At 46.4% G+C, this 17,208-nt stretch overlaps 1 protein-coding gene across 1 annotated transcript; it reads right to left on the bottom strand.

The window, feature by feature from the left end:
- Positions 1-2,178: 2,178 nt before the first annotated feature.
- On the bottom strand, positions 2,179-12,886 carry Nudt7 (nudix hydrolase 7). The gene is made up of 4 exons (XM_046434953.2): positions 12,758-12,886; positions 10,512-10,665; positions 5,901-6,059; positions 2,179-2,685 (listed from the first exon to the last, which is right to left on the bottom strand). The coding sequence occupies exons 1-4, from the start codon at positions 12,790-12,792 to the stop codon at positions 2,323-2,325; spliced, it is 711 nt and encodes a 236-aa protein (XP_046290909.1). The 5' UTR covers positions 12,793-12,886; the 3' UTR covers positions 2,179-2,322.
- Between the last annotated feature and the right edge of the window lie 4,322 nt (positions 12,887-17,208).

Here is a 17,208-nt window from a genome sequence, read left to right as displayed (position 1 = left end):
AGGGATAACTTGCTCAAGGTCACAGAATGGGAGCTAGTTTTCACACCTAAGCATCCTGATTCCAGGTCAGGGCTCTTTACTTCTTTACCAACACTACAGGGCTGCTGAGAATCTGGATCACAGAATCCATTCACAGAAGTGGGGACTAGAAGAAGATGCTTTGGGTTGTCTGCTAGCCCACACTGACCCTCGCCCTTGAAAGGCCTCCCAGGTTACTGGAAACCTCCCTGGTGACCCCACAGTAAGCCAGAGGGAGTCTTTTCCAAGGAACTGGGGACTAAGGCACTGAGTTCACTGAGTTTCTGTGGCTTGTCTGTCTGATCAGGCAATTCTAACAGACATTGGCAGGATGCAAAGAGAAGGTCTGTGACCTCTACTTTTTGAGGTAGCAGCTGCATTGGCTCCCACTGCTGTCCTTCTTGGAGTTGATTTGTTCAGGGGCTTTGTAGATTCCCTGAGATCTGCACCTTGCCAATAACTTCTTTCATTTGATCCAGATTTGTTGCTTAATTAGAGCCCTGAACATAGATGTCATAAAACACACTGCTAAAAAGATGATATCTCCACTGCTAAGTATTCAGCACTGTAAACTGGGCATCTACAAATGTCGCTCAGACTGCAGACTTCAGCTGGGCCATCTCCTCTCAGAAGCCAGGAGGATCTGTGCACTTCATGTAAATAAACAGTTCGGAAGGGTGGCTTTCTGTATTGCCAGAGAGGTCAGCCATCTACCCAGCAATTATGGCACTGTCAGACTGTAAATACACATTTGCAAATGCCTCTGTAATTGTTCAGAAACAGTTGGGGCTGCTCATGGAGGGCTAGTTACAGAATGTTAATGGGGTGGCTACCCAACATCTGCTTTCAAGGCTGCAGCTAGATTTATGCCTTTGAAACATTTATGGGTATAGAGCAGGGAGGGGAATGGGTCTTTGCCTCTGCCAACTTTCAGAAAATAAAAACTCAGCAGCTGTGGACAGTTGCATGGCAGATTGATGGTATCGCGGTTTCAGCAAGAGTAAAGTCTTACTTAAAAATGCTTTGGCTTCCTAATAATTAAGTAACACTCAGCAAGGCGTGAGACTGCCACCCCAGAGCTGTGGTTGTGCGGCTTTAGTCGCTAGCTTCTCTGACCTCACGCAACACTGTCAGTCAGTGTCATGATTAAGCAAAGGCATTCCTGCTGACTCCAAAGCATGGTTCACGGAGATGCCCGCAGAAGTGGTGGATCTCAAGGCAGTCCGTCCGGAATGTTTATCTTTCGACTTTCACTTTGGGGCTCGTGTTTGGAACCAGGTTTTCTGCCCTCATCATCATGAGACATAGACGGTTCCCTCTCCCAATCAGTAGGTGTACTGGCTTCTCGAGTTCTGGATTTTGGCTGTTTTAGCTGACATCTATGAAACCCCCAGGCCCGCGGAGGGCACTGTGTATATACACCACAGAACCTATGTACTGGAATGCCAAGTGCTATTTGTAACAAACCCCTTAAGCTTTGGCAAATGGTTATTTAGCCATATTCAAGTGTTACAGAATATTACTTAGGGTTACAGCAAGCATGTGAAAAAGGTACCCTAAATTCCAGTGGCAGAGTGATGATAGAATTTTATTCTTCCCTCCTGGAACACATCCCAAGCATCAGTGCGGGTGGGACGATTGCTTCATTCGAAGATCTGAGCTCTGACCATCTTTTGGTTCTGCCACCCGCCCCTGGAATTTTCCTTATCTATACAGTGAAGACTGGGTTGCAGAGAAGCCCATAGAACAGCTCATGGGAGAGACAGAGTGGCTTGTCTCTTAAGCTGGGGACAACCTCAGGGTCAACGCCCACCTCCATCATACTGGCCTCAATGAAGTCCCAGAGGCCCACTTCATGGCAGGGATCCTGGGGAATGCTGCTGCCCCTGGGGCACCTGCCATGGAGGAAAGGGAGGGCAGGTGCTGACAGCCACCAAGCTTCAGCCACATCTAACAACAGACTAAAAAGGACACTGTCCTACACATAAGACAAATGCCACATGGTCACGTTTATCCAGAGCTTATTATGTGCCAGATCCTCTCTCTCAAGCATTTAAGAAAGCATTAGCATATTGTGGGGGAAATCAAATGACACTGTAAATACACTTTCCACTCTTGAAAGACTTCTGCTCTTCCAGATAGATATCAATAGAAAACAACTAGGAAAAAAGGCAAGGATTTTACTTTCATATGCAGGACAGTCGTTCACATCTATCTGATCCCTATACCTGGTGTTTTCTGATGCTCTGTGCATAAGCTCACCCCGGAGACCTATGGCTAGTTTTTGGATTTTGATCTAGTAAGTCACAGCTGGCTTGTAGCATATTTATGAAGGAAGGACTTTTCACAAGATGCTATGACATCATCGAGATTAAATTCTATCTCAAAGTTAGGTTTTTCCCCCCAAATAATTAAGGCAACCAATAGAGCAAGTTTTGCAGTCATGCCCCTGATTAGGTAAGTCACCCCATCTTCAGGATTTGTATACTCAAAGCAATGAAAAATAAAACCATGTCCAGAGTGTGTGATGTACTTCTGGGAGTGGACCTTCGGATACAGGAAGTAGTCCAGTGGCACCAGGAACACATCCTTGACTTCATCAGGATTAGGCTGGGCCTGGAAGTGGTGGTCTATAAAACCCACCACTGGGGTTACCAGTGTATCTTTCTAAAAGCAGAAAACAAAATACACCAATTAAGAAGGGCAATGATATTGTTTCAAATGTCAAACTCTTTGCCACTTCTATGTTAGGTAAGCCAAGGGCATCAGTTACAAAGTTGGGTAGTGAAGGGGGAAGAATTTGCTCTAGAAGCAAACTTAGATCCCTCACGTAATGGTGGGTGTCTGCCCGACCTGAGGAGGCATCTGTGAGATGACTCTGAAAACATTATGTGTCATGAACATAAACTGGTATGAAAACTGGTACCATCTGTTTAGAATAGTGTAAAAATGACACTTACAAAAACATGATCCCTGTGGCTTAGGAATTGCATGTGTGTGAGTGTATCTGCATTATAAATTCCTCTCAGCAGGAAAAGATGCATGAACAAAGCAGAAGCATTACTTGCAACAGCCTTGGCCTCTAGAGTTGCTGGTCTTCATTCAGTTCTTGGATATTTACATTAGATGAATTGTGGTTATAGCCATATGCTAGAATACTATGCAGCAAAGAATGTATAAATACCTTTCCCTCGCAGTTAAGACTAAGGAATTCTCTCTCATCAGCAGAAAAGTGACATACTAGTTGTGGCATATTTCCATTTATGGGCAATTACATAATATATATGATTTTATATATATAATTATATAAGATATATTATATAATTATGTAATATATGTCTTATATAAGATATATAATTTTATATATAATGACATATAAATTATTTTTTCATAACATACATATTTATATTTTGGTGGGGGGATTTCTATTTATATCCACAAGTGCTTGCAAATGAATGAGTTCTGTTTGGTGAAAGATGCTCCGTCCTGGGAATCTTGAGGCCAGGACTGAGTTGGACACAGGAGCTGGTAAGAGGGCCAGAGGGCCACAGCCTGCCTGGGAGAGGGAGGGGAGGGGAAACCCAGCAGCACCCACTCCAGTTGTGACATCCCAAGATATCCCCAGCCATCACCAAATGTCCCTAGGATGGGGGGAGATTGCTCCAGATCACTCCAGTTTAAAAACCACTGAGCCAGGTGTAGTGGTCCACACCTGTAATCCCAGCTGCTTGGGAGACTGAGGCAGGAGGATCTCAAGTTCAAAGCCAGGCAGAGCAATTTAGTGAGACCTTAAAGAACTTGGTAAGACCTTGTCTCAAAATAAAAAATAAAAAATAGCTGGGATGTGGCTCAGTGGCTAAGCACCCTTGGGTTCAATCCCTGGTACTAAAAAACAAAAACAAACAAAAACCCACCAAATCAGATGATGCTCATAAGTGATTGATAAATGGGGTTTCTTGTGATACAGCTTAGAGTAAGAAAGGGCTAGAACACACAACAACCTGCCCCAGCACGTTCACACCCAACACCTTTCTTTACAGCCTTTGTTCATCCCAATTTCTCAGTGGAGACATTTTGGAAATACCCTGAAGACTCCACATAGTCCTGTGCTTGTCTGGGTCTGCAATGAGTCCCAGAGGCCCGGGTGGAAGGCTTGGGCCTCAGCCACTGGCGCTACCAGGAGGTGGCCGAAGCTTTAAGGGGAAGTTAGGTCATTGGGGGCATCGAAGGGGTTGTGGCTCTCTGTCTCTTCCACCTTCCTCTGTTCACTCCCACGCTGCCAAGAAGCAAGTACCTGTCCAACATTTGCACCCTGCCTTGATGTCCCACCTTGCCACAGGCCCAAAGAAAGGTCCTCCACCAAGACCTCCAGAATGGGAGCCCAACAAACCTTTCACCTGTAAGCCCATCGTCTCCCAAGAAGTGAACACTGCCCCACCCACCCATGCATGTGAACCCAGTAGCTCCCGAGGGCCTTGAAGTGAAGCTGCTCTCGCGTGGGGACCTCTTAAACATTATGTCTCAATAGTGTTCTGAAATAAATCCCTAAAATGTGCTAGGGGATTTGCAAAAATCAACTGAAAAAGAGTACGCAGTAGAAAACACTATTGAAAAAAGAAGGGAGGGAGGGAGGGAGGGAGGGAGGGAGGGAGGGAGGGAGGGTGACACAACTGGAGTAAATTACACATTTCTTACCTAATCCCATGTAAACTGCCCTCCCCCACCCCAACACCCTGCCCCAGACACACACACACAAACACACACACACACACACAAGACCGTGCATGCAGTTACTGGGCAGCCATGAGCTTCTTCCAGTCTAACCTCTTCTGAGTGACAACCTTAACCTTCCTGTTTTTCAAATGGGCTTAATTAAGAGAAAGTCTCAGAATCACTGACCTTCACAACACTACTCCACCCACACTTGAAGCCAAATGGAAAACAAAAGCCAAACTAAGCCACTGGCTTTTTAGCGGTTAAGCAGAATGGGATCATTCTTTCGAAATAAAAATATACCTGGAAGCTCAATATATATCAAATACAAAAAAAAACTTAAAGCTACGTCTGTTATCTTGGGGTGAGGGCACTGAGCGCTGCAGTGTCCTCCCCCAAACCATGACCCCAGTTCAACCTTGAGAAAAACATCAGATGGTTTACAAAAATACTTGACCAGTGCACCTCAAAAAAGTCATAAGTCTGAAAAATTATCATGGACCAGAGGACCAAGGAGACGTGAAAACCAAATCCAATGTGGTATCTCAGATGAGACCCTCCACAGACCAGAGACAGCAGGAGAAGCTAGCAAATGAAACGTGGACTGAGTTAGCAATCGTGTACTAACACTGACTCTTTAGTTGTGACAGATGTCCCACAGTGATGTAAGATGAATTCCTTTTGGTTTTGTCTATGCTGTTTTAGCTTATACTATCAAGGAGATCCTGAGTCAAACAAAAATGCAGTTACAACTTGCCAGCTCAGGGCTCTGCTCAACTGCAAAAACAAGTACCCATAGGGTAAAGGTAATGCCCTGGTTTCCTCAGGGATAATATTTGTTACATACCACACTGGAGTATTTTTTTTTAAAAGCAAATTCTCCAAATAAATGTATCCTGGAACAAAGTAAATATGAATTGAATGTTAATGAAATAATTCTGAAGCATCCACAGCACCTGGTCTGAAACTCACTGATGAAGCTCAACCCTTTCACTTCTGGGGAGGGAAAGAAGGGTTGGCTTGGGGCCACTGGGCTCACAAATGACAAAGTCCACCCAAGAACCCAGTCTGTGAACTCTTGGGCAGCACTCTTTGGGGTCACTTGGTGGAGTGTGGGATCCTGAGGCGGCAGATCCCCTGGCTACCCAGGAGGGGATGAGAATCCTTACGTCAAACAGATAAGGCACCAGGCGGCTGATGACCTCCACTTGCTGAGGACGCAGCCCCACCTCCTCCTGCGCTTCCCGCAGAGCTGTGTCTATGTCATCCTTGTCCGTGGGATCCCTCTTTCCTCCAGGGAAGCAAACTTCTCCAGGTGACCTTCTTAGCTAGGCATGGAGAGAACAGAGGTGACGTGTGGATCTCATGGTGGCACCATTCCCTCACTCAGCAGATGCCTACCCAGCTTCTGCCCACCATCCCTACCCAGGGGCATTAGATGGTGAGCAAGAAAAAGCATGAAAAGCATTTCTTTGAATCCTTAAACAAAGAAAAAGAAATTCTAAAGAATTCCCCTCACAGCTAATTTTTCTCTACCTGTTCCCAAAAGATACCACCTACACAAACAGATTGACGTTGATGGAGAAAGGCTGAAAGGAAGGATAATTTTATAAAGGGCAAAATTACTCACGGAGCACTTTGCCAAGTCCTTTAAAGTGCTCACCGCGTGTTAGGCAACAAGGACTTTCCTCCCTGGGTCCTCAGCTCTATAAACCACTCTTTTTTAAAAGTATTTTTAATAAGGTCACATAATAAAAAATTAAAGCATTTAAAAGTGAACAGCTCCTGGGTGCGTGGAGCATGCCTGTAATCTCAGAGGCTCAAGAGGCTGAGACAGGAGGATCGCGAGTTCAAAGCCAGCCTCAGCAAAAGAGAGGCGCTAAGCAACTCAGTGAGACCCTGTCTCTAAAATAAAATACAAAATAGGGCTGGGGATGTGGCTCAGTAGTTGAGTGCCCCTGAGTTAGATCCCTGGTTCCCCACCCCGCAAAAAAAGTGAATAGCTCGGTGATAGTTAATATATCGGCAGTGTGGTACAACCACCCGCTATCTAATTTCAGAATATTGTCATCACCCCAAAAAGAAATCCACTACCTGTCAAGAGGTGATCACCTCTCACCCCAACACCCGCCAACTGTCTGTCTCTGGGTCTCTCCAGTTGGGATGTTCTATGTGAATGGAGTCCTATGTGGCTTTTTTGCCTCTCCCTTGGCGCAAGGACTATGCACATGTGTTTCAGTCTGCCCACACATCTATTCATGGATGGACATACAGGGGAACTAGGGCTCAAAGAGGTTCCACAACCTGACAAGGTTCACACAACGAGCTGGAATGTAAATCAAGGTTTAATTCTAGCACCTGGGTTCTTAATTAACACACCTTCAATTCATCAAGAGTTTATTAGGATACAGAAAATACGGTCACTGGAGTCATTAACAGAAACCTGTGGCAGCATATCTGTGTATCTTGTAAAAGAACAGGGGTCCCTCCTGGCCCGCTATTGCCCCTTCCACCCCATCCCCAATTCCATTCCTTCTCCACCTTAGGAGAATTTGAGAAGAGAGTATGTCTCCATCTGTGGCATCCTAAATATATCCCTCTTTCTCATCTGTCTCAAATGATTTCTCTCAAGTCCTGAGCAGGGATAGAGGCACAGTCCTTCCACCCTTCTCGCTTCTGTAGGACCCAAATTCCCAGAAAACTGACCCTAATTTCCCTTATGCCCACCCCCATGCAGTGCCCAGTGTCCTCTGCACTGAACTGTCGATGAGACCTCAGCTCAGCAAGATTCCTGGCCGCATCTCAACTGTGTGCCCCTCCCAGAACCGTGGAATGGTGACGTGGTTGAAGTATGTGCGAAAGGGTCCCACCTGTGCTAGCTACTTCACCATGAGAAGCCCTAAAGTCTCTCCAAGGCTAGGAGCTCCGCCCAGGGCTCATGATGGCACCCTTGCATGGGGCTGATGAGGCTGCATAAGAACAAACAAGATGCCTGCTGTGGTCTGAATGCCTGGGTCCCCCCAAGATTCACATGTTGAAATTAAATCTACTTGAATCTGATGTAAGCCTCATCTGGCTGCCTGGGCAAGAGATGCCCTGTGAGGCACTCATTGCCAGAGGTCCTGGCTCCCTGGAGTCACATAACTGGGATCCCAGGAGACTCCTCCTGGAGGATGGGGAAGAGGCCTCCCATCATCTGTCCACATGACTTGGATCTGTGCCCTCCCACTCGCCCTGCAGCTTGGAGCAGTTCCTACCCCAGGATTCACCCCTAAAAGGAGACTGCAAACTGCCCAGTGTGTCGTGTGGAAGGGAAACGAGGGCAGCCGAGTGGGCACAGCTCTGGCATGCCAGAAGACCTCCATGATGGCTGTTGCCATCTGTGTTTTCCTTTTCTCCTTTTGGGGTCCACCTTGTCCACCAGACTCCTCTCAGAGCCTTGGGCAACGATGCCGCTGCTTCAGGGCTTCAGGGCTCTGCTGTGCCTTATCCCCTTCCCCCACCTTCCTCCCCACCCTCCTTCCCAGCTCTCTGGGGCTTGAAACAGGCAAGAGAAAATTCAAGAACAGCACAGAGACTGAAGTCTTAGGAAATTGGGCTGAAACTTTAGTTGGCTTCTGAGTAGAATTTCATAAGGTTTTGTTTAATAAAAGTTTTATAGTATTACAGAAGAAGAGACTGAGAGCTTCTGCATTGAGAGTCCTTTTTAGCAAAGCCAGTCTGTGAAGAGTCAGCTTTAGAAAGGCATCTGGAATTTCAAAACAGCATAAAATTTTCTTAAGAGTAGAGTTAGCACAGATCCCAAACGGTCTTTACTCCCTATTAATTGGAATAGGCATACAAAGCCACTTGAGTTGAGCTGGTATGCTCTGAGATCTCCTTGAGATGCTTTCAACATACATTTAAAATCAGGTCCACATAAAAAACAAAATGAATTCTGGAGCTGATGCAGCCTGATCTTATTTGCCAATTTGCCTGCTCACTCACCACAGCGACCTCGTTGTTCTAATGGTCTTGAGAAGGGGTGTCAGGACAGCATTACTTTATCCCTACAAATGTTGTGATATAAACCTTTAATTTTAGTTTTAGAATACAGATTTTAGTGTGCCCGTGTCACCAGCTGCCTTGGAGTTAAATATACTGACCGTAAATCACTTTTTTCAAGGTGCTGTAACCAGAGGTCTATTTCTTGTGCTTTCTGAGACCTCTTGGGTGGGTGGCGTGAGGTCACAAGGCAGGACCACACCTTCCCTTCCCTGCTCTCAGAAGGAGCCCAGATGACAGCATGTGTGAGGAGGTGGCTTTGGGAGCCATACCTGTGGTGCTCCCAATTCATCAGCAGGAAGGACTTGAAAATGTTCCTTCCTTCCTTCCTTCCTTCCTTCCTTCCTTCCTTCCCTTTCCCTTTCCCTTTCCCTTTCCCTTTCCCTTTCCCTTTCCCTTTCCCTTTCCCTTTCCCTTTCCCTTTCCCTTTCCCTTTCCCTTTCCCTTTCCCTGGGCTCCCATACAAAGGCAGAACTCCTCTTAATGCAACAGGAGACCTACCAGCTTGAGGGTTTGGTCTTACCTAGATCTTCTATGTTATTGTCTGTCTGGTAATTCAAACAATATATTTAAGTGCCAGGCCTGTGCTTACCGGCAGACATGGGAACAGATCCCTGTGAAGCCCCTCCCTCAGGAACCTCAGGATTTTTATTGCTGTGTGTTTGTGTCATTAATGTCTGGCCCAGACCAGAAAGAATCCACATGTGTCTCCTTCCAAGTCCACAGGTGTGCAATAAACACCTCAGCTCTGCTTTCTTTTCTAACAAGATACTTTCCATCATTCTGTTTAAAAAGCCCAGTTGTATCATGATCCATTTCTTTTTGTACTTGGATAATCTTGAAATTTCCATTTCCCCAATTCTTCCTCCCCCAACAGCAAGGCAGGATGACGGCACCCAGGGATGCAGGGGTAAGCCAGAAACCCTATTCCCAGCCCAACCTTCCTTTCAAGTGAAATCATTTATCTTAAATTTCAGGCCATGTCTGCCACTTGACACAATGACAGCTGACACTACAGAATTCTTGCCAAGTGCCAGGGCTGTTTTAGGTGCTTTGCAATTATTACCCCGTGAAACCCTCACAGCAGCCCCTCGAAGGAGGAATTAATATGTTGTCCTCATTCTACAGTGAAGAGAGAGAAGCACAGAGAGGGTAAGGAACTAGGACAAAGTCACACCATGGGCCAGGAGAGAGCTTGCCCTTCACGTGGGCAGCTAGCTAGCTTTAGGGCCGCGGCTGCTAACTTGCACGTTCCAATATTTCACATCATCCCTGGGGTGAGCTCAGCCTAAAACAGTGGTTCTTGGCAGGGGTAATTTTATCCCTCCCCCACATCCCTTCCAGGGTGGCAGGCAAGGTCTAGAGACAGTTGTGGCCACCACAGAAGTGTGTGTGCTACTGGCATCAAGAGAGCAGAGGTCAAGGATGAGGCCTGACATCCCACGGTGCATAGGACAGGTCCCCAACAGAGTCATCTGGCCCACACTGTCAACGCACCACGACTAGGATAACACTAGTCAAAAATATTTTAAATTAAATGCTGGCTAAATTCCATATTTTTCTTTCCAAAACCTCCCCCTCCCCCAAGCCCCATCCGGTGGCTTCTTGTACCCTTCCAACATCATGATTTTGAAAGTTCATTGGAGAATCAAGTCTTCAAACTGTGCACAAGTAGCAAAACTTGAAGCCGTGTTCAGACATCCTGAGATGATGGCAACAGCTTCTTGTTCACTTACCTTCTCCGACCGGCGGGTGAACAGCAGGTGCAGTTTTCCTTCTTTAACCAATAATGGCAAAAGGATGGAGTATTTGTGACACGATAAGTGATCATATTTGGTCCCAACATCAAGCTTTTTCAAGCGGGCTTTCGCATCATCTATCAAATTGTTTCTGAAATGGAAACAAACCAAACATTTCAGTAACCAGAGTTATGGCAGAAAGTTTTCAGTCCTGCCTATATTTATCCTTTTGTGTGCCTTGGAGTTTACCATTTCTGAGTCTCAGGGGATTTGTCAACAACGTGGCAGAAATACTAATATTTCAATAGCATGATTTTTGGTAAGATTGAATGAAGCAAAAAACTACTAAGCACAGAGTTAAGAACATGAGTTTACTTTGAAAAATCTAAAATTAAAGAATGGTAAAATGGTTTTTCAATAATGCAGAAGCTGAACTTTGAAATCCATAATTATATTCAGACAAGATGAGCTTACTAAGAAGGTCATTATAAGGTTAGATCATTTTCTCTTTCCTGGCCCTCATGTCAAGGTACCATACCCTAAGTCTTGTAATGGTGCCTCTCAACTGAGAAGCCATAGAATCACCTAGAAGGCTGCTCACAACACAGTCTGCTGGGTCTACCCCTACTGATAACTCAGTAACTTTGGAGTGAGGCCTGAGAATTAGCATTTTATCAAACTCCCAAGAAAGGGTGTTGCAGATGCTGCTGCAGAATAGGGGAACGTATGCTGAGAACCATCCCCTGACAATGAACTCGTGTCTGGATAAAACCACAAATGGTGCCCTTTTCATGGGGATTTGTTTTGGTCCTTTTGACAAGTCCTTTTTATGTATTGGGTTGAATACTGTTCCCCCCAAATTCATATGCACTCAGAATATTACTTTATTCAAATAGGATCTTTGCCGATACAATTAACAAAGGGTCTTATGATACAATCTCCCTGGTGATTTTACGCCTATAAGGAAGAGGAGACAACATGGAAATAGGTGCACACAGGGAAGGCCTGTCAAGATGGACCCAGGGACTGGAAATATGCCACCATAAGCCAAGGGATGCCAGAAGCCCCCAGGTGCTGGAAAAGGCAAGGAGGTATGCCCTAGAGATTTCAGAGGGAGCGTGGCTCTGTCAACACCTTGATTTTGGACTTCTAGACGTCAGAACCAGAGGATAAATTGTTGTTTTAATCCACCTGGTTTGCTGTACTTTGTTATGGCAGCCCTAGAAAATGAACACATTGGTTTTAATTTTCTGTAGGAAGGCTGTATTACATAGTGAGCAAAATCAGATGTGTAAGTTAGCCAGAACTGGTTTAACAGGGTACAGAAATAACCTCTCTAACCCTTGCTGTCATCTGTGACATGCTTGAGTGTTCTTATGAGGATTAAGTGACATTCACATACTAAGGCTGGCACTCAGCTGATGCTCAATGATTGGTTACCAATGTCATCATCATCAGATAAAAAGTTGTTTGCTACTTTATGCTTCTTTTTATGTGGCAGGGTGCTCACTAATGTGGTTGGGCAACACCATCGATTGAAAAAACGACCAACGTCCGGAAAACAATCACTGGCAAAGGACTTCAGAGTGTCTCCTGCAAATAGGACTCTGTCCAGAAAAGGAAAGGGGCCAGTATGGAGTGGGGAAGGACCCTTCCAAGGGCAGCTCTTAAGCCCCCAGAACTGACCAGTGGAATCAATGGAGGTAAAAGTCTGCAAAAACATGTCTGTCCACTGTAGGGCTGGCCCTTGGAAAAATCACCAGGAAAACACCAACAGCAGCTCTGGGCAGGGCTGGCAGCAGGAGCTCCCCACTCTTTTCTCACAGAATCCTCGCAGCAGCCCGGCAGGTGAGAACCTGATTGCGTCCAGGTTCAGCGACACTAGGGAATAGCTACTAGGTCACTAAGGGACTAGCCATCAGGGAACGATGCTGTCATCAGAGGACCTGAGGTCTAGTTGTGGAGACGCGGTTGGCAGAAGGGAGAAGCCGGCTGCAAAGGGGAAAGCGCTCTGTCCCCACAGTCGGGAGCAAACCTGCGCCTGTGTGAATCACGCTGGCTGAGGCCGGTCAGCTCCTGGAGGGGAAGGTGGAGCGCCTGGGGCTGTGCACTGCCCAGGTGCAAGGACAATGGCCCGGGATGCCAGAGCCGCAAACTCTGCTGCAGCTAAAGGCCTGGGAGGCGCCCGGGACAATCGAGGAGGCCTGCGAGCGCGGCTAGGTGCCAAGGCCGGAGCGGTTTACCTGCCGGTCTCCTGAAGCTGACAAGGCCGCGACATGGTTCTGAGAAGGTTTGTTTCCAGTTGGAGACTCCCGGGCAGGGATCCGCCGAACCCGCATGCGCAGAGCGGCCTTGGCCTAGGCAGGCTCTGGGGGCGGAGCTTAGCGGAAGAGGCGGGTCTAGACCTGGGGCTAGATTGGGCGGGGCCTGCAGCCAGGGGCGGGGCTGGGGCGGGGCTGGCAGGGTTCAGGGGCGGGCCTTCCTGATCAGAGCAGCTTCCGCTTGAAAAGGGAGAGGCACTTTAGAAAGCCTGACATTGACAACTGCAAAGACATTTGGAAAAATGAAAACAGTGCTGGTGAGGTGAGAGGATTCTGACACTCGCATCAGGATCTGTGGCTTTAGTGTCTGGGGCCACAGTTTTTTTTTTTTAACAGCAGGAATTTTTTTTTTTTTTTTTAACAGCAGGAAGAAAATGAGCGGAATAATAAGCAACATATAAGAATGAACACAGCCAGGATTATATTCATCTTTATACCAATGCATCATAAAATATAATTCGTGTATTATTATTTTATGGAAAAAGCTGTCTATAAAAACGAAAGTGCTTAGGAGGTGTGAAAGTCACACTGCTCCCCTGGGTCAGGAGACAGTTGGGCCACAGTTCCTAATGTCTTCAAAACCGATGAACCAGCATTCAGAGGTTTCACCCGGGGAGTCATGGCCAAAGTTGGGGAGGGTCCAAACCAAAAGCTCTTGACCTCCCAAAAATACTGATCGTGGGCTTTACCCACAGTAGTGCACTGAATCCTCTGAGCAGCCCCATGAGATAGGGTGGTCTCTGTAGATACATCACCGTCCTTCCTTTCCAGAGTAGGAGATAAAATGTACCATGCTTAAGACCCTATAGTTCTGGTTCATTCTGAGCTCTGAGCATCTTTATTTCCACACCACCACACTGAAGCAATGGCCCTGTGTAGGTCTCACTGTGAAGAAGAAGATACACTAACCCCTCATCCAAGTGGCTCCTAAGTGCCAGGCATGAGGCATCAGCCCTTGACCTCTAAAGTCTCCAAGTGTAGTGGGGTGATAACAAACACTCTCTAGCTCTGGTAATTCAGTGTGTTCTTGGCTCTGGGTGAGAAGGGAGGGAACAGTGGTTCAGAGGACTGAGCTGGAAGGTGAAACCTGTTTGGGGATTTGGTCTTCTCTTCTTTAGACATCCTTTGACGCAGTCCTCATTTTTGAAGGTGTACAAACTAAGGCTCAGAGTGGGAGTGCCTTTCCCATAGTCACACAGCAAGTAAATGATGAAGCCAAGTAAATGATGATCCCATCCAGTGATCTCTACCTGGGCCTCAGGGTGTGGGGTTTGAGAGTTAGGTGGGATTTCAAGAGGCCCAGGTGGGAAAGACAGCAGTCAGAGAGCAGGGAACAGCAGAAGTCAAGCCTGAGTGAGTTCAGGGAGTCCTGTTCTAAGGGGCCGGTTGTTCAGCGTGGCTGGGACAAAACGGATGTCCTACAGAGCGGAGCCCTGGACGTAGATGAAAAGTCCTTGGAAGCCACAACCAGATGGAGATCTACCTTCTTTCTAAAGGAAAAAGAAGAAGCAATCTGGGTTGTAGGAAAATCTCTGTGGCAGCAGGTGGAAGATGGGTTGGCAGTGGGAGACACTGGGGTGGGGGGGCTTTTCTGAAAGTCTGGGCTCAAGAAACCAGAAAAAAAAATGCTGCTAAACTTTCTGAAAAGCCCCCATATTCCCAGCACCCCAAAGTCAGAGTGTTGAAGGGGTCTGGTTGGCCTTCATGCAAAATGCAGCCCCCGAGGTGCCTCAGGTGGCCAAAACTATATGCATGGTTCCTTCTTTCATGTTCAGAAATACTGCTGTAAAATTAGCTTTCACGGCTTTGATGAGACTGGAAGCCATAGCACAGGGGCGTCACAAGGAGAAATATGATCTTGATAGACGGCCTGTGAGTCGGCTCCTACAAGACAACAGAACTTCCAGGAAAACTGAGAGTATATTAGGAGAAATGACTTGTCTCTGCTTTTCACAGATCTGTGGGTAATAATGTAATTCTGGAGGCTGCGATGAAGAGAAGCAGTGTTCTAAGCAGGTCAGGCTGCCGCACAGCCAACACCCATTGGTAAAGGCCTCTCAGGGAGCACATCCCAGGTGCCAGGGTGGGCCTTGTCTGCACACCTCCCAACTGGATCCTGAATTTGAGCAGCACTTGAGGGTGTGGGCTGGGAGATGGAGAGATAAAGAAAAAATCAGTCAGCTCTGAGGAGCAGAGGCTGTCTGGGGAAGAAAGCTGCAATCCACACTGAGCTGTAAGGTCAGGTAAAGGCTCTACTCTAGGAAAGGGGACCTGAGTGCCCTCAGGAGTATGGAGCAGCTGAAGCAGGTACCTTTGCCTGGGTGTGGGCAGGGAATTAATTAATGTTAATTAATTAATGTTCCTGGGAAAAAATACTCAAGAAATGTGAGTTTCTCTGGAGCCTGAGGCAGGAGGATCCCAAGTTCAAGACCAGCTTGGGCAACCCTGTCTCAAAATAAACCAAAAAGGGCTGGGGATGTGGCTCAGTGGGAAAGCACTTGCCTAGCATGCATGAGGCCCTGGGATCCATCCCCAGTACCATAATAAATACATAAAATTTAAAAAGAAGAAAAGGAAAATGTGAGTTTCCTCCACTCCCTCCCTCAGTTTTCAAGAGGTCCTCTAAAAGCTCTTGGAGGAAAGGTTTTTCAGATTAAGTCTTGCATCCAAGAGTGCTATATCAGCCGGGTGCAGTGGCACATGCCTATAATTTCAGCCACTCGTGAGGCTCAGGCAGGAGGATTGTGGAGTTCAAAGCCAGCCTCAGCAATTTTAGTGAAAGCCTAAGCAACTCAGAGAGCCCCTATCTCTAAATAAAATACAAAATAGGGCTGGGGATGTGGCTCAGTGGTAAAGCACCCCTGGGTTCAATCCCTGGTACCAAAAACCAAACAAGAGTACTGTATCATGTTTATAGGTGCAGGGTTGAGCATCTGATAAAGAAGGGACGTCCCCCCTCTTACTCCTGTCAGCTCAACCCCACTCCACCCCAGCCCAGCAGCTCTTACTCCTATCTCCTAAATCAAGAATAGTCCAGGGGACACAGCCATGCCCCCACTTCACCCCCCAAAAGAGGAAGTAGAGGGACATCTTCAAGGACTGAGTTAAATAGAAATTTCTCTACAAGTAGTTCAGGTATCTTCAGTGTCAAAATCATCTGGGGATGGGGTGTTGTCTGCACAACCCAATTCCCCAAACCCCACCTTGCAGGTTCTTATCTCTAGTTGGAAATTCACGAAGGAGCATGCATTTTGAAGCAAGCTTCTGAGTGACTCTGATGTAAAGAAAGAAGACAGTGGTTTCAGAGTTCCACAGATGATAAGGCCACCTGCTTCTGATACTTGGTGATGTGGCAACCCTACAGAGAAGAAGACAGAATGGCCACCAAGGGCCAGGAGGTACCAGTCCTGGTACCATGGGAACCATCTTCCTTTCTGGTCTGGGGAGCTGGCAATATGGGCAAGTCACATCAAAGAGGCTCTGAGGGTATTGACTGGATTGTTTTATAGCAAGTGGGATGGAGCAGCAGAATTCCACATAATGTGACATTTTGTTTTTTATTAAAATACTGTTAAAAAGGAAAGACCTACTGGGTACGGTGGTGAATGCCCGTAATCCCAGCGGCTCTGGAGGCTGACAGACAGGAGGATCTAGTTCAGAGCCAGCCTCAGCAACAACAAGGTACTAAGCAAGTCAATGAGACCCTGTCTCTAAATAAAATACAAAATAGGGCTGGGGATGTGGCTCAGTGGTGGAGTGCCCCAGAGTTCAATCCCCAGTACAAAAAAAAAAAAAAAGAAAGAAAAAAAGAAAGAAAGAGTTTGGTTCAAAATGCTTTCTGATTGCTATTTTTTGGCTGGGCATCTGGTTGGATGTTGGAGAGGCAGAGACTTGTAATAATTGGCCCTTGCCCATAAGGGATTTTGTGTCAAAGCACCTGTACAAGCATCTTCCTGGGCTTATTCAACACAGGAACTTTGGCCATAGCCTCAGGGATGCTGCCTCAGAAGGGACTCAAAGCTGCATTTTCAACCAAATCCTGATTTGGTGATTTTGATGCAAGTCTATACTCTGAAGTCTTGGAAATGGAAATTGAACCTAAGTCTGAGAAAATAAATGAATTTAAAAAGCAGAAATTAGCAGGCAAGAAGTAAGTAGCCTGAAAGTTGGTCCTTGATTTCTGGCAATAGGTGCGAGTTAGGAATCAAAGATTTCTGTAGGAATTATAGGAAAAATGCCTCTGGAACTGCCATGAGTTATAAAATATAAATGCTGGCAATTTATTTCTGGCTACTATAAATGAGATTTCATGGTTGGTGTTTTTCAACCATGTTTAATTTTCATGGTGAAAGAATAAAATAGATACATGCTTA

The sequence above is a fragment of the Marmota monax genome, unplaced genomic scaffold, assembly GCF_021218885.2.
Source record: "Marmota monax isolate L192 unplaced genomic scaffold, Marmota_monax_Labrador192_F-V1.1 WCK01_AAM20220418_F8-fsc00024, whole genome shotgun sequence".
NCBI classification, from domain to species: Eukaryota; Metazoa; Chordata; class Mammalia; order Rodentia; family Sciuridae; genus Marmota; species Marmota monax.
The sequence above is the reverse complement of the archived record's forward strand: the minus strand, read 5'-3'. Positions and strand labels throughout refer to the sequence as shown.